Below are 25708 nucleotides of genomic sequence, written 5' to 3'. Positions count from 1 at the left end.
TTTTGTCATTGGAATTGGAATGCCCTGGCTCACATGGTTCATATTTTTTTCTGTTATGCTTTTTTGTTCTCTGTGTAATCTGTCTGGTTTACTGTTGAAGATAAGAGATAGGAGGAATGTGTGCTATCTAACTGGGATGAGTGGATTCAGGGGAGGTTTCTCTGCTGAGGAACACTAAGGTTGGGCTTGGGGCTTTTGTTGGTAAAGAAGAGAGATGACGCCGGAGAGAAGAGGTCAGAGGAATCGACCCGGAGGTGGGGCCGTGATTCGATGAAGCTCAGGGAGACGAAAGTAGGATCGTCGAAGGGGAAACCGTGAGTTCCAACTTGTGCACATTAGTCTGTTTCATTTTAAATGGGTTCTTTTCTTTTTTTGCTTCTTCTTTACTAATCCTTTGGTTAAATTAAGAATTATAAAGCTAAATCTTTTGTGTGCGGTGTACTGTCTGTTATTTCATGGTACTTATTTGTAACAGGGTAACAAACATGGCATCCATACAAACAGGGGGATTTGGGGGGCTTGGACTTCAATCTCCCATGTTAGGCGGGGCCGGAAGGTGTCTCCCCTAGACTTACGCAGCCAACGGAACCGGAGGGTTACAGAATTAATTAAGGAAAGTAGCATATATGCCTTTAAGGGAAGTGTCAGGGAGGGAGGAGAAATAAAAGAATGCCCATACAGGGTGAAGCAGAGGGGAGGAAGGGAGCATGAAGCATCAATCTGAAACAGGTTAATTGGACTCCATGGCCTACTGTTGGACCAGAAGCTCCATGATATGCAAGTTCGTTCATTTTATTTCAAAAGCAGCACATTTTTCGATACAGCTACCTGAACCATTTTTCTGAGGTAACACGTTACTGTGCTTGCATAGAGAGGTGCTGGAATTTTTCGGCACATAAGTACTGTTCAGTGGCTGCAGTTCCTTCTACTAACTATATCTACAGCGCAGCATGGATGGTACAAACCTGAAATACACAACCCTAATGTAAATGCTTTTTAAAATTTTACATAATGCTTACAGCGAGTGTCAGAGTGAAAATTGCAGCATTATTTTAAAAGACAATGCCCCAGGTAGAGTCCACACTGGAGCACAGCTCAAAAATAAATGCTCGTCCATGAAGCAATTCACCGCCACAGCAATTTGCCTGTGGTTACTTGCAATTAGGAGATATAATGACAAAGAGCAGCGAAGTTTAAAAGACGGAAGCCTGCCAAACATCACTTACTCCTCTCCACAATGAAGCATGCTCTAGCAACGCAGTAATTCGGATCAGTGACACAAAAGGTCGGCAAACACATCCATTCTCCAAAAGGAACGAGGGCAATGTGTGAGAATTTAACTACCACCTTTGGGCTAATGCAGAAACAGCAATTTCAAATCTTGCTACTGATTATTCTTGTGACATATCGTTTTATGGTAATGAAGGAGAACGCAGAGGGGGGGGGGGGAAGAAAAAGTCTTGCCTGAAAAGCGAGAAGCAGCGTGAGTTGTGAGTGAAAGCTGTCGAAATGTAATTATGTGCCATCTGGAACCAGGGTGATGCAGTTCTCCAGGAGGCACACTAGGATGGTGCAATCAGTGACTTGGAAGTCAGGAATTCCTAAATATAATCACCTGTCACACCTTGTCCATCACGGCTGGCATGCTCAGTTATCTGTCAGAACTTTTTTAAATAGCATTATTTTTAAGCATTTAAACACAGAAGCTTCCAGCTGAGTATTGCACAGCTCGAACGCATCAGAAATAGTGCCAGTGAGAGACTTGCTGTCTGGCAACACAGTGAATCGCTACTTTTACTATTGCTCAGAGAGTCAGCTGCTCTGAGCTGCATCTGTATTAGTTCACCTTTCTGTCCTCCCCAGAGAGTCAACGTTGCCTGTTTAAGCAAGGAGAGGTCATTAGGGCAAGAACAAGCTGTCTTCTGATGTCACTCAAGTCAGAAAGCCCTGTGGCCTTTGTCCAAAATAGTAACCCGAGCAGGCTGACCATGCTCCAAGCCTTTGAAAGTAATCCCTGTCGATGTGTAAGAGTGTGATGGTGTGGTTTGTTCTAAGCCAGAGATCAAAATGACACAAGTTCCATCCTTAGATTTTGCTGATCTCACCCAGTGCATTATAACTCCATGCAGGATAGCATTGGTGAACCATGGCGACATGTTGCAGGCTGCTTACAAAACTTCTAAATATACTTCTTTTGAATTACTCTCACTGCAGTTAGCAACCTGCAATTTCCCTTTAAACAATATACTTTTGAACTATATTAATGAACAAGCAATTTCATGATCTTATGAAGGACTTGGCAGACTTCCCTCTCAAGCATGCAGTTATGGCTCCTTTAAGCAGACAGAGGTTTATCGCCATGGCCAGCCGGAAGAGAGGGAGGAGGAGGGGAAGACTCCAAGTGAGGCTGGGATGCAGAGTAATGACACTCCCTCCATCCAGTCACTGAAGAACAAGATTGAGGACTTAAGGGCAAGATTGATATATTGGAGGGAAATGAGGAATTACTGGGTTCTATGTTTTTTGGAGACATAGTTCACTCCAGATACACTGGTAAGATCCAAAGGCTTCTCACCAGGATGGATTGAACTGCTGAATCAGAAAGGTAAAAGGAGGGAGTCTGAGTTTTATCATAAACTCTTTGTGAAGCTTGGATGTGGCAATTTTGTCGTATGCTTGTTACCCCGACCTGGAACACCTAATGATTAAGTGCCTACCTTTCCACTTACCTAAAGAATTCTCCAGCATGATCCTAACCACAGTTTACATACTGCTAAAGGCTGAGATTAATACTGAATGCTGCCATCACCAAACAAAAAAACGCCCACCTCAATGCATTTCAAATCATAGTCAGGGACTTCAATCAGACTTGCTTGAAGAACTATCTGCCCAATTATCATCAGTATATAACCTGCAGCACCAGGAGTCTCAACCTACTACACCGCTGCTATATTACAATAAGGTATGCCTACCGTTCCATGCCCAGACCACATGTTGGGAAGTTCAATCACCTGGCTGTCCTTCTCCTACCTGCATACAGGCAAAGGCTAAAGAGCAAGGCTCCAGAGATAAGAACAACAAAGAGGTGGTTGCTGGAGGGAGAGGAGTGGCTATGGGATTGCATCGAGTCTGTGGAATGGGACATGTTCAAGGACTCATCAGAACATCTGAATGAATACATCACAGTTATCACAGATGTTATAAAAACAGTCACACACAAGTGTGTCCTTCAAAGTCTTCCTCAACCAGAAACCCTGGATGAACCATGGGATATGCAATCTGCTAAGGGCGCATAGTGGCATTCAGGTCTGGCAACCAAGTAAGATACAGGAGGTCCAGGTATGATCTCTGGAAAGCCATCTCACAAGCAAAGATGCTGGAACGCACGAGTAAAATACGGGAAAAATTAAGAGCAGTTGTTATATATTCCAAGGACTCAAACAGACACTATCTAGGGTCATTCATGGAAGATGACGATCAAGGCAAAATTGCAACCATGTCTCCTTTGCAAGCACATGACTATAGGGCTTCCACTGATGACTCTTCAATTACAGCAAATGGATAAAGGTCAGGTTTCCTTTTCCACCTTCACCAATAAGAGATAACTGCCATGAGGTAGATTTATGGAAATTTCACAGAGCAAGGAAAAGAACACTCTTAAAAGAGGGGCATGCAATAGAATTATATTACTAATGCAATTCTGCTTTTGACTTCAGGGAGAAGGCCTGGCCTCCACCGAGCATCTGCATGAAGAATTACAAGAGAAGATCCTTGTCAAATACCACAACATCCTTCATCATTTCAGAAGTAGCCCTCAGGCAACTTACTGGAAGTTTTGTAGTCAGTAACATTGATCTCAAGGGGCCATAGAATCGGCTCCAACTTCTATCTCTTGAAGCAATCCAGACTGTAAAAATCCAGCTTAAATTCATATTGAACACACAGCTAATCAACTGGACTCAGAAGTGAACATTACAAATCGCACTCTACTTTGTACCAAATAGCAGAATATTTTTATACTGTAATACAGGGCACAAGTACTGTAAATAAATCAGATACTTAAAATGTTGCTTGTTTATTTAACTGTACCTAAATAATTTAGAAATAAATTTAATTATTAAAGCCCCAGATTCACAAAACTGTAAGACACCTTTCTGATCTTTACAATTTTATCAGAGCAGAATTAAGACTACCGTTTCCCTTGACCAATTCCACACACAGGCTAGGAGACAAAAGCATGTAACAATTTATAATTATTTCAAAAATCTACACCTTTCCCATGTACACAGCGCTAAGTAGTCCAGTCAATATTAATATTTCAAATCAGCTGCTCTCTACAAATGGACTGCAGACTAAAAAGATCAATGATAACCGTGTTTCACAATAGCACCAGAATAAAACAGTGACTTGTGTTAGTCTGCCTGTTCAAATATCCGCTACGGATTGATAACAATTGAAGCAATTAAATATCAACTGGACCCAGCTGATTTCCTGTTAAGGATGTGAATTGCTAAAAATATCTGATATTAAATGACAATTTTAAACAGTTTAATTGAAGTAAACATGGCGCTCAATATGAATTTTCTGTTCACCTATTCAAATAATAGCTCTATTATTTCTAAACATTTCTTGGGGTGGCACAGTGGCAGAGTGGTTAGCGCCTGGGTTCAACTCCACCACTGCCTGTAAGGAGTTTGTACGCTCTCCCTGTGACCATGTGGGCTTCCTCTAGCTGCTCCGGTTTCCTCCCACAGTCCAAAGACATACCAATTGGAAGGTGAATCGGTCGTTGCAAATTGTCCTATGATTAGACTAGGGTTAATTCAGAGGTTGCTGAGTGACGTGGCTCGAAGGGCCTGTTCTGCGCTGTATATCAATAAATAAATAAACAGACAAATGGTTGAAACCCACAGCCACCATTAAGAATTCTCCTTCCCTGGCTTCTCTTAATATTATACTTTGAAATATAATATATTTTAAAAAAATATATAAATGAAAATTAGCTATGACTTCCTCAGTAATTTTAGGACCCACGTGGAAGTTAGGAATCAACTGAAAAATTAGAAAACTCAAAAGTATACCTGATGCAAAATGTCTGCTGCCTTTGCAAGCTTTAATATTAAATACAAACACTCCCTTCCATGTGTATTATGAGCAAGTGCTGTTGCTTCTCGTCGCAATCAATCCAACAGGCATTGCACTAAGTATGCAAACTGTAATCTAAACCCTTCCCCGGCTGCTCTGACAAAATTTCCCTCCATCTGACCTTTCAACAGCACATCAAGATCAAGCTGACAGCTTGGCATTCACCTGAGGGCCTTATTAACCCATCTTCTCGTATTAGGCAAGCAGTCTCCAAACAACCCCAACCAAAGGTAATGTCGCTGATTGACAGCAGGATAATTGAGAAGGACAAACCTTATATCCAAAGCAACAGCTTACGGCTCTTTGGAGTGCCCAAGCTCCCACTGTGAATCCCCTAGCACTTCCACTCCCCAATCTGTCAGCACAACCATTCCTCCTACAGTAACAATCTAGCTCTGACTACTGTGTATCACTTCAGATTTTAACACTGTCCAAAGCTGATTAATAGACCTAGCAGAATTTAGTTGCTATTATGTCATTTTATAAAAATACATGTAAAAACAGGGGACACCTTGAGTTCCCCATTACAAAATACAGACTGAGGTAGAATCTACGGCTAGAAGTAAATGCTGCCAACGTCACCTATTAATAGAATGAACCACTGCTAACTGAACTTCCAACCAAGGACGCAAGCTTTAGCTCATAAACATCTGTACTTAAGAAACATGCATAATTTCACACAGAGGATGTTTGATATAAAACAAGATTGATCACAATTTCAGAAAAGGAATGTTTTTAAAAAGTTATGAAACCAAACATTAGACCCTTGCTTGCATGTAAATTTAAAACCCAACCCAAACTGACTAGAGCCAAACTGAACTGAAATATGTCCAAATGTTTGGATTTTTTTTCTATGACTGACCAGATCATTAGTGTAAATCTAGCAGACTCAAAGCATATTCATTGCATGCTCTGTTACTAAGTAAATCACCCTGACTTGGAATAACGAACTAAGCCAAACCAGCATATTCCTGCCAGACCCCAAATTGGCACAGCCCAGGTGAAGCTCTATCCAAATGTTTTATCAGAGTATACACATAACCCCACATTTGATACATAGACTCTGATTCCATCGACTCACAACCAGCTTTTAATTCCTATGCACTGAAATGATTGATAAACTAACCTGTTATTTCAGATAGCTGGACAATGAATCCATCCTAGACCATGGAATTGAAAGTATTCTCCATTAATTGCTACATGAAAAAAAATCTTTGTACTACCTCCACATTTCTTTGGAGGTAAGGATCTGTACCAAGTGATCTGGCATGATCTCCCAGAGTACAACCATTAGCCTGATACAGCAGGGCTGCTCTTTAAAGTTTGGCATGAAAGCAAAGAACTAAGGAAAAATAAAGGCTGCAGGATTCCACCTGTGACCTTTTCCTAACTGAACAGGATGGTCTCAAGTTGCCAATGGAAAATTAAATTGAGAAAGCGCTCCAGTTTAATATTCGTAACTCGCACCTCTAACTGCAACATCTTAAGCATTAAAGCAGTCAACAACCAAGTTGCCAGGACAATACTGGATAACTTCCCAGCCCTCAGTTGACATTTAGATGCCAAATTGCTCGTGTTCAGTTGTTTCAAAATGCAACTCATTTAATTCCCTATTGGCTGGGGAGAATGTGCAGAAGGCAGCAAATGCAAAGCTATTGGAGTGGCTCCAAGTCCCAAGTATCAATTTTCAATCTTCTATTTTAAGGACTCCCACGCTTCACCCCTTCCGAGGCTTGTAAACTAAAGTCACTCCAGAGGCAAGTTCCTCTACCAAACCACTGATTACCTTCTAGCTTCACTCTGCCAACATCAGGGCATTCCAACCACAAGCCATATTTCTAATCATGAAGCAAGAATGACATGCCAGCTAATACCAAAAGTCCCAAAGGAGGAACTTTAATAACAAGAAGTGTACTGTCTGGCCTTATATTCAACATGGGGTAAGTGGAACCCACACGTATGAACTAATGAATTCATCTGCTCAACTAAATTCAAAGAAGATGAGCAATTTCATTTGGTTCATATTGGGATAAATCAATTACTGTTAAACTGTGGAATTAAAATGTGCACATCATCTTGATGTGCTGGGACCTCAACAACTGCAAGTGTTTTGGGATCATGACAGAAGCCAATGGCAATTTAAAGGCCTGCCAGCCATGTAATGTGGTTTCATCCAGAACATCGTGTTCCTGTTAAGTGATTAGTTGAAACCAAAAAAAAGTTTTCAGTAGAATGACAGCTAATATTCAATGGTAGCACCGTTTAACCCACCAGAAAAAAAAAATTGTTTGTATGGTCATGCTAAAACTTCAAGATTTATTTCTTTCAAGTTGTTAATCAAGGGTGGAATTAACAGTGTGACATTGAAATGTTCAATGCAAGGACAACACAAAACCAGTCAAAGGAGGACTTGCACTATGTAGCTCCTGGAAATCTCTCAAAGTGGACACATATGGCACTCAGAGCATGATAAAATTCTCTGCAGCTGAACAAGATGAATGACTATTTAACTGGTCTTTGTTGATGTTGACTGGGCAACAAATAAACAATACTGGAATGTCATCTGGTAAATTGACTACTTTACTGGACCTGAGGGAAACCTTTACAGATACCAGGGCAACATATATTTAACATAAGCAGATACTATGCATCTTATTTTTCTTAAATTATTTATAAAGCTATGCTAAAATAGGTCTATATTCAAAATTTTTGCCACAAATAAAACAACTTAACTTTCTTCTAATAACAATACTTCTCTGGCTAATGTTGTCCAGCATAAATGATGCAGGAGGTCAGAAGATGATCAGACTGTGATTCTAATGTTTCGGAAGTGGCCTGCGAGGGGTGATTAATAAGTTTGTGGCCTAAGGTAGAAGGAGTCAATTTTTAAAAACCTAGCAAATTTATTTTTCAACATGGTCTCCTCCTATATTTACACACTTAGTCCAGTGGTCGTGGAGCATACAGATTCCTTCTTTATAGAAGTTGGCATCTTGGACCTCCAGAAAGTGGTCCACAGCAGGGGTGATTGATAAGTTTGTGGCTTGAGGTAGAAGGAGATGAGCTATACAGCTCTCATTACATGCACATGCAGTTCAACTCTTTGAGTGATTATGCAGAAAGTTTGAAGTTAATAACTTCTATGGTATTTCTGTTTCAGATCATTGAAAATTGCAAGTAAGCAGTGTCTGAGAAAATGGACAACATCGGCCTTCGTGCAGTCATCCGCTACCTCTGTCTCAAGGGCTTATCACCCAAGGAGGTCCACGAGGACATGGTAGCAACACTAGTGGAGGGTGAAAAATAAATGTGCTGGGTTTTCTAAAATTGACTCCTTCTCCCTCAGGCCACGAACCTATCAATCATCCCTCGTAAAATACAAGTCTCAAGAATCTTCGGAAAACCTTCTCTGAAAAACTCCAAATGTTGTGCAGCTCCAGGTCATACAGAAAAGAAAATGTAATATTTGATTATTCACCCGTGCCAATCAATATAATGTATCCTGTTCACCTGAGGTGGTGATAGAACTCGCCTTGTTCATCAACAGGTTCAGTTTTGGAGATCTTCTCAAGAACAGCAGATTGGATAAATTGTCATCAATGGGAGGGGGTGAGTGAAAATCAATGACTTCTGACCTTCTGTTTGGCTATGATTTCCTTTATAATCGACCAACACATGATACTTGCCGTTAACATTAACATTTGAGGAACAGATCAATCAACACAAGCCAATAAAAGTGGGGAGAGGGAGGAAAGAGAAAAATGTGGAAGAGTAGTAAAAATAGCCACATTATTTTGTACTAAGGAATGCCACAAATTATTGCTAAGCTTCCTTGACTTTATCCAGATGACATGGACACAACTGGTTAACATTGATAAATTTGTATCAGGTACAATGAAATAGAATATCCACCTTCACTCACAATCAATGAGTATCCATTCTCAATGGCACTTCCCATTTCAGAAGAAGGTCCCTGAAAGATTTAGCAATTCCTTTGTAGTCTCCAGAGAAAGTTTACACTAAATGCTTAGACAGCTCTTCCAATACAATTCAGGTTATTTACTGAAGGTGTATCACAAAGCCAACTTCCACACTGACACATAACTGTGTATTTGCTGAAGGGAGCGGCATGCAAAAAGCACAGCTACTGAAAGAGAAGATACCTTGGGCTATCTGTCGACATCTATCAGATCTTTGAATAAGGTTGAAGCGTTTATCTGTACTACAGGTCTGCTCACTTCAAAATCCTGGATTTAAACCAAACCTTGCAACACCCTCCTTTGAAAGTAAAAACTCCACACGTTTTTCATCAAATAAAATTTGCAGAAATCATTTTCTGTAAATGATTCCTGATGAGGATGAATCATATTAGAGAGGGGGAAAAAAGAAGCATTTCAACCTGTGTTTTTCCCTCACTGATAGAAGATGGCCCACTTGGTCTTGTGATTCACACTGTTAATTTGGAGAGAACCACCAACTTAGCCATCATTAGCACAGTGGGCTCATGTGTTTTTTTACAATTATCAGTTTAGTCTAAGCTGAGTTGGGAAAGCAGAGCAAACCATATGCTCTAGAATTTAAAAGAAAACATGCATATTTCTAGTTCTCTAATTGCTTCGTAGCTTAATACTTGTTTCTGCTTTACTGCTTGGCAATCAAGCCTTCACACAGAAAATTGAACTGGCAAACAATTGCTACTGTCTACATTGCACTGTTCAACCTTGGATCTGCTTGGCTGATGTTAACATCATTCTGAGCTCTCTTAATTATTTACTCCTTTGGCTCGTTAATCTGACACAAACTTGAAGAGCTAAATGGTCTCCTTCTGAGCTGTTACCAATCTATGATTCAGTCTCTTTTATCTTGACGGTAGTGAGTAGCCAAATTATATAGCAATAAAAAAAGACAATGTACCGCAAATATCCAGCAAATTGGCTACCCACAATTTTGGGCACCAGTTTGCTACTAATATCCTTACAGAATGAGAGCACATATCTTCTCTTTTAGGATTCCTATGAAATTATTTTGGTCTTTTTCAATACACAGAGATGAGGTCATGAATGGTTGTGTTAGGGATAGATTCCCAGTTAAGTTCTTTGAAATGGTGCCTCCAGTGGGTTTTCTTTGTCCCTGTTCTATGCTGTCAGTGAGATAGGGCCTTGGGTGATTGGGCCATGGGGGGCCTTGGGTGATTGGGCCATGGAAGGCCAGGATGAGAGTAGTGATAGCTGGGAAGCACCGTCAACACCATCTGCACCCGAATCACCCAGTGGCTCAGCTTCACAACAGCCAGGAACAGGACAAAGAGGTAAACAGCACCCATCGTCAGCAGCATTCCAAACAGCTTCTTGACAGAGAATCTTTCCTTAAGCATTCATCTCTCCATCTCACAACAAACTATCTGATCCAGCCTCAACACCATCCCTGACTGCCAGAAAGTCAAAAATGTCATTTGCCAACTGATAAACAAGACCTCAGCAGTAGACAGTAGTCCTGATGTAGTTCCATAACTGGGCAGAGAGGAACTCATTCACATGCTTTCCTTTCACAAATCAGAAGAGGAGGTGTTGCCCTCAGATATCAGAAATGTAATCACGACTGTCTATGAGTAAGAAGAAACATCTGTTTTCAGTAAACCCAGAAGGTTTTCCCTGCAGTGTGTTGAAAGGCAGGTTATTTCTAGGGGTTTTTTCAATTGCCGCTCAGCGAATCAATGCTAACATTTATTAAAGTGTCAGTGAGCCACCACGATGTTTAGACATTTTAGGGGGTAAGAAACATTTCAAGATCAAGACCTCAAAACCTAACAGAAAGCTTACCAGGCTGTTGTAATCTGGCACTCGTGGATGCTACAGAAACAAGGACTCTCTGTAGCAGCTACTAAAACATAGACTCTCTATAGCAGCTACTCAAATCACTGGAGAGCTTCTATCAATACTGTTCCTGCAAACTCTTCTAATCCATGGCGGGACTAACAGATCAATGCATAATGAGATTCAGTCAACTCTTGATGGGCATGGCTGACACCAACCTCCTCAAACAGGCACCATCCTCAGAGTTCCATCACAGCAATGTGTTACCAACTGGAAAGAGAGTTACCAAGCAGAAAGGGGAAATGATTCATGGATGAAATTGTATAATATCCCAATTGACTTTTGGGAATCCCTAACCCAAGACCACACAAAATGAAGAAACATCATTTGGTTCGGAATGGAAAATCTCAAATTCTTTCATCTGGGGCACACAAATCCCAGTGTAAACAGTGGGAGGAGTGCACCAGCTCCCAAACTACCAACCCACCTGTCCCATCTGTGAAAGAGTCTGAGGAGGCTGTCTTCATCAGCTACCTCTGATTCCCACAGAAATGGAGCAGGAGGGGCATATCATCCTCAATCCTGGCCACTGGCTGAGAGAGATTTTCTGAAGGAACTTTAAAGCATGTAGAAAATAACCAAAAACAGATTACCATTAGTTGGCATTGTGTTTGATGACTGGGATTACTAACCAAACTACTTGAAATTTTCTTCCCACCCTCAGATGCCCTAATCACCATTTATTTGCCTATAGCACTGAGCCAGAAGTCAGCTTATAGATACAGGGTACATGTTCAGGTACTTCAGAGGAACTCTTACAGGTTGAACATAATGGAAATGAAAGGCTGATATAACCACATAAATAATGATTCTGCCTTCAACAGGTTCCAGGCTGCATAGGTCTGATGATCCTTAATTGAATACAAGCCTTCGACACAGGGTGCTGTATTTTTGTTATTGTAATTTAAACAAACAAATGATTACCCAACACTTTTCATTTATACTAATTGATCTGTTAATTGATACTCACTGAACTTTCTCCATTTCATTGAATGATTAGACTTTATGCCAAATGTTGACACATCTGTGGGCAAGAGACTACTGCCTATAATTACTGTTAATGCTAAATAAATACTGGCTAATTAGAGGTTTCATTGAATACTCTATACTCTAAAATGCTGAATAAAATTAGTTATTTAAACAGTGATCTGAATATGCGAAGAAAAGCTTTTGATGTTGCACAGAGAAGTAAACAATGATTGATTTTTAAATAGCTGGTTTTAATGCTGCTTCTAAAAGCCAGCTTGTTCAATATCATCAATGTCAGCATCTGAGCTCAATGAAGGGAATGTTTAAGGCACGGCTCTGTTTGTTGGTTGATGTTATAATTACTATGATTGCTCTGACAGAGGGGTGGGTAGAGTAGACGGAGCATCTGGCAGTTCAGCTTTCTGCACATTTGTGCGCAGAGATGCATGGAATTAGGCCATAGAACGAACATTTGAAGCAACAAATAGAAGAAAATCAGTTTGTTTTAAAAACATCTGCCTATCAGTCTCTGTACCCAAATGTATCAGCTCATTAGAAAAGCTTCCTCCCTTCCCTCAAGCCAAAGAGTTGCACACGAATCTTGCCTACAATTAAGCTGAGAAGAGTAGTTAGTAATTTGCTGTTTCATAGACCAGTTGATTCCTTGTTTCCTTTGCATGAGGGCACAAGAGTGCAGATCCCAAACTTTTACTTCTATGTGACTTTCTGAATAATGTGTATAATGTAATAGTACACTTAATTTTATGTGTATTGTGATATATTATGTATATACTGTAAGAAACGGGAGCAGGAGTAAACCAGTTGACCCCACCAGCCTGTTCTGACATTCAACAAAATAGTGACTGTTAGTCCAAGTATGTTTTTTCTGCCTTATCCTAATATCCTTTGACTCCTTAAATATCAGAAACATGCAATCAATGACCAAATCTGAATAATTCACTGAAGTCAGGAGTTCCAAAGACCAACTGAATAAAAAAATTCTTCCCACCTGCTTTATTCTGTAACTGTGATTTGATGTTCGAGACTCCTCAGCCAGAGGAAATGATGTTCACTCCTTGACCCCACTGAACCGTCCAAAACAAAATGTATACCTGTCAATGAGGTCACCACTCCTTCTTCTGAGACTGGGGTCACTCTGTTATGATAGACATCTCATCCCAGGAAGAAGCCCGGTGAATCCTTGCTGCACTCCCTCAGTTTTGAGCAATCCTTCCTTAGAAAAGGAAACCAAAATTCTACAGAATACCCCAGGTGTGGTCTCATCAAGGGTTTTATAATGGAATTAAGACATCACAACTTTTGTCCTAAAAATCCTCTTGCAATAAGGCCAAAATACTACTTCCCTTCCTCCTTGCCTTTACATCTCCATGTTGGCTGTAAATGGCTTGAGCCCCTTTTAAGATCATAATTTTCGAGTCTCTCAACACGTAAAAGCTTAGCATTTCCAATTGACAACCTTAGTTTTTAAGCTTGGATTCTAGTTGCCATTGTCCCGCTTGGTGGTGCAATAATATCAGTGCTGGACTCTGCAGCGAAGGCTCCCGAGTTCGAATCCAAGTCGGGTTGAGCATCGAGCTAGCAACTCTGCCTCGTAAAAACAAGAATAGCTTGCTACAGAGACACCGTCAAAAGACGGTGCCCCGATAACTCCACTGCTGAGTTAAGGGCTATTCTTTTCTCTTCTTCGAGTTGCCTTGTTGTTGTCCATGCACTGAGCTCAATTCCATCCCTTCATGGAGATGTATACATGCCTGCTTCTCCTAAGCTGCTTATTTTCTGATACTGACAGAAGAACTTCTGCTTCAATTAAATTTCACTCTTTATGTTTCATCATTTGCATTTGTTTACCCCCAAAACTGTAAATTAAAACCACAAAAGCAGGATGAGTGAATTCTCCAGTACCTCTGTTTCCGTTACCTGAGCAAAGGCATTCAAATATATACATTATCAATGTCTTCCTACAGCTAGCTTTTAAACAATGTGTTCCTCCTCACCTCACCATCAACATACAACAGTGAAGCCACACAACTGGCATAGAAACCTTTCTGATCAGAACCAACTCCAGATACTTATGCCAGCTTTAACTTGTATTTCTGGCATTTGAAATCAGGAATGTTTGTTTCATAGCAACTCCAATGACAACTGGAAAGATTTTGGATAATGGTATAAAGTTGGAATCTGTCAGCTTTGTTATATCGCACCTAGAGTTCTTTGAGTTTTCTCCATGAACACCTTGCCCACCTTTCTGAATGTTTCCATCATTTCCCGGTTTTGCTTTAAGCTTTTTAATTTGTTCCAAACTTTCAGTATAACTTAAGTACAGCAGATTCCAGTTAATTGGGCCATCGCTTAATCAGGACAGCTGCTTATTTGGGTCAACTCTTAAAAGAGAAAAACTGATCAACAAAATAGCCAGGATTCCCTTTGTTCACTTGGGAAACTGCCACTAAATTGGGACAAGAGACTGTTGCTGAACAATTCTATTAAGCGTCAGTCATATGCACTTGTATGGCTAATAAACACGACAACATGCCCAGAGTGAACAGTTTTTAAATAGCACCAGTTGTGTGTGTTTGAGTTCAAAAATCTGATTTTTGTAATAGATAGTTGGCAACAAGTGAGACTATTCAGAACTGTTTTGTTCACTGCGGTTTCAAGCATGCAGACTTTGAGATGCCAGAAACAGCTGGGAGTGAATATGAAGCAATTTCACTACTTTAACAAGTTAGGACTACCAAGAGTTTGGAGGCACCGACAATCATCTTGAATGTTACAATGAAAGTGAAGATTTTGAGGATGCAATCGTCAAAAGCATTATACGAAAGCAGTGTGTTATCTGCACTAGGTGTTTGCAGAGTTTGATCATCCACAGTCAATCAAAAGAACATGGTTGATAACTATTTGGAACTAATACAAAGTTTTGTAGTAATGTAGTAGTATTGGTTCTGTATTTCATTTCAATGCATAAATTGTTACTCGGTTAAATGGTAGTTTGTATTTTTATGCCTTTTTAACTATTTCCATGAAACATTGGCTAATTGGGGCAGCCACTTAATTGGGCCAAAATACACTGGTCCTGATGTGTCCCAATCCTGAATCTACTGTAACTCCAATTATATCAGTTTGAAGTCACACCATACCAGCTCAGATGTAACCCATGGATTCCAGTGTGCAATGAGCAATAATATGGCAATCTGCAAATGCCATAGCATTAAGTCAGTTGTGGTGATCAAACTTATGTCAGATCACTTTGTAAAGGATTGAATAAATGTTTGCCATATTGAAACTCTGAGGTGGATTGATCAGAACCATTCGAGACTTTGGGTAACAACATGCAGACTGACAATAATGAGAATCAGGAGACTACTATTCTGGGAAACCCAAATCGAAGACCAAAGAGGATAATTTCAAAATGTGTGCCATTGCTCAGGTGCGCCTTGTGCAACTAGACAATAAATTCTTACTTTTCAAATAGTACTCTTACAGAACATGTAAATATGTATACAACCGACTGTGCAGTGATCTAAAGGGATGACGAGAAAAGACATTAAGAACAAATCTTCAGACACTGTTCAGTCAAATGTTGTATTGGAAAAGAAAAAGATGAATTTAAGGGATTAGCAAATATCCCCCTCGGTGGCTAAAACATATTAATTACTAAACTGGCTGAGTGAATCTGACAATTAGCCACAGCACATAGCATGGCTCCCATTGGCAAGCATTAATTCTCCAATTGCTATCCAGTGTCAGAGGCAGATTAAATGCTTGATGACCTTTATTGCAATGAAGAAAGCAAGGCTTGAAAATACATTTAAAAAGGACTCTCAATCTGAAATAAGGCATACATACTTAAATCATCAATGTCAAACTAACAGGTTAAACCTTCAATGTGTCCTCAAGCTACGGTTACACATCAGTAACTGGCTTAAAAGTATTGACTGTTTTAAGATAGTGGAATGCTTTACTCCCTTCATTGTTGAGTCTGTGACCTTAATGCTTTGCTAATACTCTGGCTGAAATACCTCCGCAATTCTTGCACATATTGTCAATGCCACATACTTTAAAAACGTGCTCAAAATGCAAGATTGGCATTATTGGATTTCAAAGGTTATAGGGAGAAAGCAGGAGAATGGGGTTGAGAGGAATAATGAATCAGCCATGACGGAATGGTGGAGCAGACTTGATGGGCCAAATGGCCTAATTCTGTTCCTATGTCTTATGGTCTTATTACGGGGCGATTTATTAGAGTGTACTAAAAGTTGTCAATTGATAAAAACCTTTATCAAGACAGAAGTGATTAGTCTTCAGGTAAAGGAATAAGAGTATTTGAATCAGGAATGTGAATTAAGTTAAAGTTTGGATTATTTAAAAAACTTTGTTTTTGAAGAATCATTGGAGAATGTTCACCCAAGATCACCTGCGCTTGTAATCACAGTATTAAGAGACAATATCAAGAACTGGCTGAGGTGTGGTGTGGTAGATGGGGTGTATGGTGGAGAAGGGAGGGCCGACAGCATGTGTGTTTGTGGATGAACTTTGGGCTGGGCAAACAGTAGTGGCCAGATATAGCACCAGCAGCCATCTCAAGGCACTTATTCTCATGATTTCTTTACGAAAAATGCAATGTCACCATTGATTTTAGGTACATTTAGGCATGGATTTGTGAAAGGAAAATCACGTTTGACAAATCTTATAGAATTTTTTGAGGATGTAACTAGTAGAGTGGATAGGGGAGAACCAGTGGATGTGGTATATTTAGATTTTCAAAAGGCTTTTGACAAGGTCCCACACAGGAGATTAGTGTGCAAACTTAAAGCACATGGTATTGGGGGTATGGTATTGATGTGGATAGAGAATTGGTTGGCAGACAGAAAGCAAAGAGTGGGAGTAAACGGGACCTTTTCAGAATGGCAGGCAGTGACTAGTGGGGTACCGCAAGGCTCAGTGCTGGGACCCCAGTTGTTTACAATATATATTAATGATTTAGACGAGGGAATTAAATGCAGCATCTCCAAGTTTGCGGATGACATGAAGCTGGGCGGCAGTGTTAGCTGTGAGGAGGATGTTAAGAAGATGCAGGGTGACTTGGATAGGTTAGGTGAGTGGGCAAATTCATGGCAGATGCAATTTAATGTGGATAAGTGTGAGGTTATCCACTTTGGTGGCAAGAACAGGAAAACAGATTATTATCTGAATGGTGGCCGATTAGGAAAAGGGGAGGTGCAACGAGACCTGGGTGTCATTGTACACCAGTCATTGTAAGTGGGCATGCAGGTACAGCAGGCTGTGAAAAAGGCGAAAGGTATGTTGGCATTCATAGCAAGAGGATTCCAGTACAGGAGCAGGGAGGTTCTACTGCAGTTGTACAAGGCCTTGGTGAGACCACACCTAGAGTATTGTGTGCAGTTTTGGTCCCCTAATCTGAGGAAAGACACTTTTGCCATAGAGGGAGTACAAAGAAGGTTCACCAGATTGATTCCTGGGATGGCAGGACCTTCATATGAAGAAAGACTGGATTGACTGGGCTTATACTCGCTGGAATTTAGAAGATTGAGGGGGGATCTTACTGAAATGTAGAAAGTTCTAAAGGGATTGGACAGGCTAGATGCAGGAAGATTGTTTCCGATGTTGGGGAAGTCCAGTACGAGGGGTCACAGTTTAAGGATAAAGGGGAAGCCTTTTAGGACCGAGATGAGGAGAAACTTCTTCACACAGAGAGTGGTGAATCTGTGGAATTCTCTGCCACAGGAAACAGTTGAGGCCAGTTCATTGGCTATATTTAAGAGGGAGTTAGAATTGGCCCTTGTGGCTAAAGGGATCAGGGGGTATGGAGAGAAGGCAGGTGCAGGGTTCTGAGTTGGATGATCAGCCATGATCATACTGAATGGTGGTGCAGGCTCAAAGGGCTGAATGGCCTACTTCTGCACCTATTTTCTATGTTTCTATTTCCCACATTGGCCTCATGAGTCACCTCAGAACCAGAGTGGAAACAATCATCCTCCATCCCTACGAAAATAGACAGTAAGGACTAATAAGCAATCTGCTGGAGGAATCTCAGTGGGTCAAGCAGTATCTGCGAGGGGAAAGGACTTGCTGATGTTTCGGGTTGAAGCATGAATCATGACTCAAATTTTCTTTTTGCACATTAACCTACTGAGTTCCCCTAGCAGATATATTACTCCAGACACCAAAGACAATTTTAAACACAGACAACCAGCTGCAGAGGTATACAGATGGTTGTGTAGATGTGTTTTCAAGTAGCTATAACAATCCCATCTTGGAAGTCAGAAATTTAGACTTGATATTTATTATTACTTTATAATCTGCTAACCAGCTTTTTGATGTTTCCCAGGTGGTTGGAGAGATTTGGGCATTTTGAAGGACTCCCTGAAATCCCCTGTTAATTGGTGAGTATGGATAAGACAGAGAGGGAGAGGGAGAGAAGGAGAGAGGGAGGAGAAGGTGAAAGAGAGAAAGAAGGTGATAGGGAGAGAAGAGAGAGAGATTACTGTCAGTCATGGTGAGTTAGGCAGAGCAGCAAAGTCCAATTGTTTTAAATCTTACATATGTTCAGCACAGCTGTGTGAAAATGTGGGTTTAGATGAACTTTGTCATGTGGGCTAAGAGGATAACCCAAAGGTCCCAACCATGACAATCACCAGTCACCCATGATGAAAGAGTACATTTATAGGTGTCCATTGAATAAAAAGACCTGCATTTATGTTAGAACATCTCAGCTGGCTGTAAGTCAGCATCATTGATTTATAGTTGATGAATGTAGATTTGAAAAGTTTTGATTGCTGCTAGGTAGGATATGTGATAGACAATTAGTAGAACCTCACAAACAACAGCCAGATTATCTGCACTGGTGAGGTTGGATAAAACATAAAAATTACCCCAACATCAGGGAGAATATTCTTCTTCTATTTTAAACAAGAGCCAAAATATCTTCTACAATGGGATCGGCAGGTCCGCACTTTAACATCTCATCAACTCATAGAAAATCAACCATGCCACAAATTCTGTATGAAAATGGAATATCAGCCTAGTTATTTATACTTGTTTCTTTGGAATGGGGAGGACTCGCCACCTTTCTGACTCAGGGCCAAGATAAACTAAACCACAGCTGGCGGCGATAGGTCAAGTTTGGTGAAGCTCTTCTTAGGGTTACTTGATACTTACTGTTTCAGCTCACACATAAACATCGGTAACTTGGACAGGACTTCAAAGTAGTCCAGAATGAGAGGCTTCCTGCAGCAGAAGGGCTATCACAGAGCTTGGGCTGACATTCCAGTTTTGATTAGTGTATCACCCAACTGTGACAAACAGATATAAACTGAAAGCAGAGAAATACTTCTGCTGAGATCCCAAAATAAAATATTTTGGACACAGTAAAACTGGAAGAAAATAATTGTATATATAAAAAGGAGAAACAGTAAACCACCAATGAATGCAACATTGGAACTAACACACATTTTAAAGTAGAATCCAAGTCAATCACACCAGTGGGGAAATTAGATCTTTCCTCATTCATGAATTTTTAAATGACTACATCATGACATTTCATGCAATTTAGAATGGAAAAGTCACAGAATTAAATGCAGTCCATTACAAACATCTTTAAGCAAAACAAGTATTCCTAACATTTGCAAGAAGCTTAAACACATTGTGCATCTGAGAAAGTGACCCCAACTACAAAACACTGTTCACTCGTGCACCTGCCTTAAAGCAGCTATTTGGATTACTTCTTCACCAAAAGACTCCTTTCAAGGAGGATTTTGTCGATGTTTGGGAGAGTGAATGCAAATTCCCCAGAACAAAACAGTTCCTGCGCATTCGTTAATCTCCCCACCCCTCCCCCTACCCGTCCCTCCCCAATAAAAATACCAAGTGTTCACGCTTCCAACACCTGCATTAACACTTATCTCTTGTCACTCGTGCTAGCAACACAAATTAACATATGGCATGAAGAAAACACTCATGAGTAGAGAAAATGAGGTTATTTTCATGGAAATGAGGGCGGAGGGAAATACACCAAAGAACTATTTGTGTTGTGTTTCCTGGCAGTGTTTTTATATATGAAAAGCTGCTGTTGATTTAAGGCTTCACAAAGAAACCTTAATCCTATCACAGGAACTAAATCACCTCAAAAAGTTGCAAGGAGATAAAGAACCTCTGTCAAGCATGGTTATTCACAACTAAATGGATGGCACAAATCAAACTGTATGAGTAAACAAAGATGAGAATGTGGGAAACACATTCAAATCTAGAAAGAAAGCCAGGGCAAGAGGAAAGGCCTTTTGTTAATCAATCACCCTTTGCTTCTACAACTGAAGAGCCTTTCACCCTGGTTACCAGCAATGAAGTAGGAATGTTGATTCACTGGTCACTGATTCACTTTTATACTGGCTGCAAACCAAAATGGAATACTCAAAGCTGAAAGCTTTTCACTGCAATTAGCAGCTTAAAAGTGCCACTTTGCATACGGCTCAAGGTCAGGAGCCCTGTGTAGGAGACAACTGATTAGAAGATGGGATGAGTCCTACCTTTGCTTGTGGTTGTATTGAAAAGTTTCTCAGAAGTGGCATCCGAAACCTAGAGCAGAACATAAAAAGAAAAAGTTATATTTTAAGTTTAAAAACTGAAGCATTACTATCTCAGATAAAAATGTAAGAATGTAGTTACTTGAACCCTCCACAAGATAGAGCCAGAGCATTTGTTTAAAAACTCTATCTGCTGGGTCACATCTTCTATGTACATTGAAATATGTGTTGAGAATTAATGTCCAAACATGGTGTGTGAAAATATGATTTTGTTATACTTTGTTTTAACTAGTGACTCAAACACTTCCAACCATCTTTTTTTTTGTCTGGACAGCTCCACAAACATTTAACATTTTGTACTTGGAAGCCCTGTTGGCCAGCAAATCATTCCACATCCGGAGAAGCAAATTCTACCATTTTTCTACCTTATTTGGTACACACTAAATTCCTCCCCTATCTCGAGTGTATGGTCTTCTCATTAAAACGTTGAGTTGCAAATGACTGGACAAACGTGCATGCCAGCCTCAAAGCAAGTTGCAGCACCTGCTTACAGACTAAGCAAAACGGTTTTGGTTTCATTACCGCATCGTGTTAAACTTAACTTTTTGCACTGGGTGCCTTCATTAGTATCAACTCTACTTACTTTCCACATAAACTCATGTTATTCAATTCAAATATTAAAGCACGGCTCAAAAGAACCAAGTTAGCTCCAGAAATTCATTTTTTACAATGATCTCTTGCTGGACTTCTGTACAAAACTTATATGTGAAGCACGTTTGGAAAACGCCTGCTGTACACAAGAGCAACACACACAATATGTTTGTTGCAGGAACTCAACAAGTCAGGCGGCATCTATGGAGAGGAATAAACAAGGTGTCAGACCCAGAACCTTCATCAGGACTGAAAATGAAGGGGGCAGAAGCCAGAAATTAGGTGTCGGCTTTATTCTGGCTTCTGCCCCCTTTCAATCCAGTCCTGATGAAGGATCTTGGCCCAAAACATCAACTGCTTATTCCCCTCTGTAAATACTGCCTGAGCCCCTGGGTTCCCTCGGCATAATGTGTGTGTTGCTTAAGAACTGTAGCATCTGCAGAACACAAAAGATAGGAGCCAAGAAAACGGACTGATCAACATTCATTGCTTTACCCAAGATTTTGAGGGAGCTGCCAAAGACGTGCTTCTTTCTTATTTTCCGAAATTCTAGACATGCTTTGCACAGATTGGAAAATGGCAAATGTTTAAGGAGGGAAAGAGAGAGGAAAAAAATGGTGGTGTTGGCTTATCAATCTAACATCATCAGCAGGGAAATTGCTGCAATCTATCATTGAGGAGGTCATCACGGAACAAAGGGCATTTTGGGAATAGGGCAGGGTCAAATAGATTTATGAATCTATGATCGGTCAGGGCATCAAAGGATATGATGAGAAGGCAGATATATGAGGTTGAGTGGGATCTGGGAGCATACTCGATGGGCTGAATGGCCTAACTCTGCTCCTATGTCTTGTCCTCTTATGAAAGGAAAACCATAAATAGAAGCTGGAAAATGCCACTCAGCCCCCTCACATTACACAAGTAAATCTGAGTATTTTTGAGCTTGCACTTAGTTGAAGAGATAAAGGCAAACCAGGAAATGTAGAGAGAGTTTAGAGTTTCAGAAAATCTTCTATAAAGTGCAACAGAAGCCACTCCTCACCACACAGTTTGTTGTGAACGCTTGTACAGGAAATGATGAGAGTGAGTGTGTGTGTGTGTGTGTGTGTGTGTGTATGTGTGTGTGTGTGTGTGTGTGTGTGTGTGTGTGTGTGTATGTGTGTGTGTGTGTGTGTGAGTGTGTGTGAATGTGTGTGTGTGTGTGTGTGTGTGTGTGTGTGTGTGTGTGTGTGTGTGTGTGTGTGTGTGTGTGTGTGTGTGTTTAAATCAGATGAAACAAGGGAAGGTGCAAAATCGGACAGATAGACAGTTTCACCATATCATTAGTTCTTGCTCTAATGGTGCACACAGCCAACAGAAACAATCTAAAATGGTTGATACCAGGGCACTGGCACAGATGTTGTCTGAGGGAGTGTGGTGGATGAAAAATCGGTGCCCCCTTGAGGGACATTGCTGTCCTGAATCGGCACACCAGGCATTCTCTTGGGGGATGGGGTGGGGGACAAAGTTGGAAGAACCTTCCAGCATTCAGACCGTTCCATCAGTTTCATTCTCCAGACTTGAAGCTGAGTCTGGTTGTAAACCCTGAATCTTTGCCCATGACAAAGGTGACAGAGAGTTTGAGTACTAAACTGTGTGGGGAGGGGTGAAGGATTTCCACATGCCATACATACCTCTGCTCCTCTGGACAGTAATCTGATTGACAGGTGGAGAACAGCTAACTACAGTCCTCTTGCAGAGCTGTAAATTGCCTATTGGTTGCATTGCTCTCTCCACTGTGACAGCAACTTGCTGACATTAAAAGTTGCCCTTTAGAGTCAGAACACTGCTTCCTTGGAACTTCGAACTGTTCCTTTACAGCAGACTCCTTAGCTCCAGCTGGACCAAGGGAAGATTTGTGTATAAGCAGCTAGATTTGGTGTGGCTTCCAGCTATGCCTGCCCAACACCACTCATCTGAAGTATAAGCAATGGATGACAGGCCAGTGGCCGATTCCCATTGAAGAAAGTTTCGTGAGCTCCTTGTTATCTGCTACATCTGTTGAAGCACATCTAACACATTACAAACCAGCTCAGCAGACATCTACATCAAACTGAAAGCTTCCCAACTTTAGACCTGACCTGAGTATGTTGGAACAGTGCAGATGGTTAAAATCATGGAATCAGAGAGTTACAGCCAGAAACAGGCCCTTCAGTCCATCTAGTCCATGCCAAACTGTTATTCTGCCTAGTCCCATTGACCCACACCTGGACCATAGCCCTCCATACCCTCCATACTCTATACTTATCCAAACATCTTAAATGTTAAAATTGAACTGCATTCACCACAAGATATACAAGGTACAATGGGCTTGCTAGCTTGTGTTAATTCTCCAATTGACACATTTCTCCTAAACTGTTCTGCTCATCCCTCAGCATGCTAGTCTCCGAAGTGTGATGTGGTGTCAGGAACTGGTCATTAGTAGCCCCTTTGCCTATGAGGAAGAGGTTCATCACTCAGCAAGGTACCGAAAATGTGAGAGTTCGTCGCTACCTCAGTGTTCTCCCTTTTACAGGATGTCTTAGAGTAAATGGATGAGGGTGTCTTAGAGTAAATGGATGAGGTAATGTTCACTGCATCAGAGTCAATCACACAACAGGAAAACAGGACCTTTTAACCAACATGGCCATGTTGAGCCAAGCTCATCTCATTAGTCTACATTTGGTTCATATGTTTTTAAATTTTTCAGATCCAGGAACATCTTCAAGTGTGTTTTAAATTATGTAATCATACCTGCCTCTACCATTTCCTCTGGCAACTCACTGCACGTACCCATCTCCTTCTGTGGAGAAACACCCTCAGATCCCCTTTAAAGCTTTTCCTTCTCACTTTAAACCTGTGCTGTTGAGTGTTAAACAACCCAATCTGAGGAAAAGTAAGATTGTGACCACCTACTCTATATCCCTCATGATCTGATAAACAGCTATAAAGCCCTCTTAGCCTCCTTCATTCCAGGGAAAGCAGACCTGTTGATCCAATCTCTCCTTGTAACTCCAGCCCTCCAGCTCTGGCACTGTGTCCGACACTTGTTTCTGTACCCTTTCTACCTTACTCGCATCCTTCCCAGGGTACGGTTACCAAAACTGCAAACAATTGTGGTCAACCAGCTTTTTGAACAATTATAACATGATATCCAGTTGCTTCAAGTTGTCATTGCCAGGGGATAAGCTCCCACTAACTAATAAATGCCCTCAATGGTCTGCTCTTCAAATAGCCTCTGACAACCAAGTTCTGGCTTTCAAGTGTGGCTTAACTGCTAAGCCCAGTGGATGCGATGTGACTTGGTGCTTGGCACAGACATTTCTACTAATAGGGGAAGGGGCGCCTTAAAACTAGACGCTTCAGACAGATGGGACTCATCAGCCATGGTTGGCAGCTCTTCCAGGAGAAGGCAAACTACACTACCTTGCGGCTCTACCCACGCATGGGGAAGGCTTTGGGAGTAGACCTGGAGGAAAAATTCGGAGCTGTAGTCTTTACTTGAGCTCCACACTGATGGGCAATACCTGTGGTGTCAGGCTCTGCTGTTCCTTCGAATTCATCAGCTGCGTGGAGGAGAGGAGCCTGCTGTTTGAGCAACAGTTCGCTCTTCAGGTCATACTGCCCTGCTTGCATATCAGGTAGACGGCTAGTTCTCAATATCCATGGTCGACACCAACCGACAGAAGGCCTCAACGTGATATCTCAACCCTCGCGCTAAATGCCACGGCCAACAAAGCCAATCACACCACACACCTTCTTTGGGTATTGCCACTACTAGGGATTTTGTATTTATTCCCTTGGTCCTCTTCATTATCTCTCATTTGGAAGATTGACTTGTGTGTGTGGAAGGATTGAGCAACGATGGATTGAGGGCGTGTTGTGTTAGGGTGTGGATGGTGCAACAGACAGTGTGTGAGTCTGTGCCCTGGTGCCTGTACGTTAGCGATGTGCAATTCATCTTGACATATCTTGACAAGTTATTGCCCATGGATTTTCACTCCCACAGGAGTTGACTTCGGCAACATGGCAACTCAAAAGGATCCGTTGCTACCTCCCAGTGCACAAGATTACCCTCTTGGCATAAATTTCATTAACCTCCAAGTCCCTTAACAAATTCTGGAGCTCTCCCTCTCATCCCTGCAGTACCTTTCTCCTATGTATGTTGTTGCAGTCCAACTTCTAAAAGGAGTGTGCCTTTAAGGAATGATGCCCTCCTGTGATTACTGTACAGCTACTGAGTGCAGCCCTTAGGAGGGCACGCATATCCTATTTCAGCACACCTTTCTGGATTCAAAACACCCAATTCTCAGAGGCTTTTTGGATCATGTCATTATTTTTTTTGAGCTAGTCCAAATCAATAGTTAAACCCAACAATGATTTTGCCTACCAAAATTAGGCAAAGCCTCATTTCTCAACAAGAGGTTTTCAGCTGCCTAGTTTACTAGTTGGCACAGGAATTTTCATGTGTTCAGTTTTCTCCTTTCT

The 25708-nt window shown here is 41.1% G+C and overlaps 1 protein-coding gene and 1 long non-coding RNA gene across 9 annotated transcripts in view; one reads left to right on the top strand and one right to left on the bottom strand.

The window, feature by feature from the left end:
* auts2a (activator of transcription and developmental regulator AUTS2 a) overlaps positions 1 to 25708 on the bottom strand; it is a 1126933-nt gene that overhangs the window by 110638 nt on the left and 990587 nt on the right. For all 8 annotated transcript variants that reach the window (XM_073053558.1, XM_073053563.1, XM_073053562.1 and 5 more), the window contains one exon: positions 20555 to 20603. In XM_073053558.1, the coding sequence (XP_072909659.1) occupies positions 20555 to 20603 (49 nt within the window). The remainder of the gene's footprint in view (positions 1 to 20554; positions 20604 to 25708) is intronic.
* On the top strand, positions 6937 to 19658 carry LOC140731775 (uncharacterized). Its single transcript, XR_012099914.1, has 3 exons — positions 6937 to 7085; positions 8306 to 8754; positions 18361 to 19658. It is a non-coding gene; the product is annotated as an uncharacterized lncRNA (long non-coding RNA).

The sequence above is a fragment of the Hemitrygon akajei genome, chromosome 8 (genome assembly GCF_048418815.1).
Source record: "Hemitrygon akajei chromosome 8, sHemAka1.3, whole genome shotgun sequence".
NCBI lineage: Eukaryota > Metazoa > Chordata > Chondrichthyes > Myliobatiformes > Dasyatidae > Hemitrygon > Hemitrygon akajei.
Note: the sequence above shows the minus strand (reverse complement) of the source record. Positions and strands in the feature narration are given on the sequence as shown.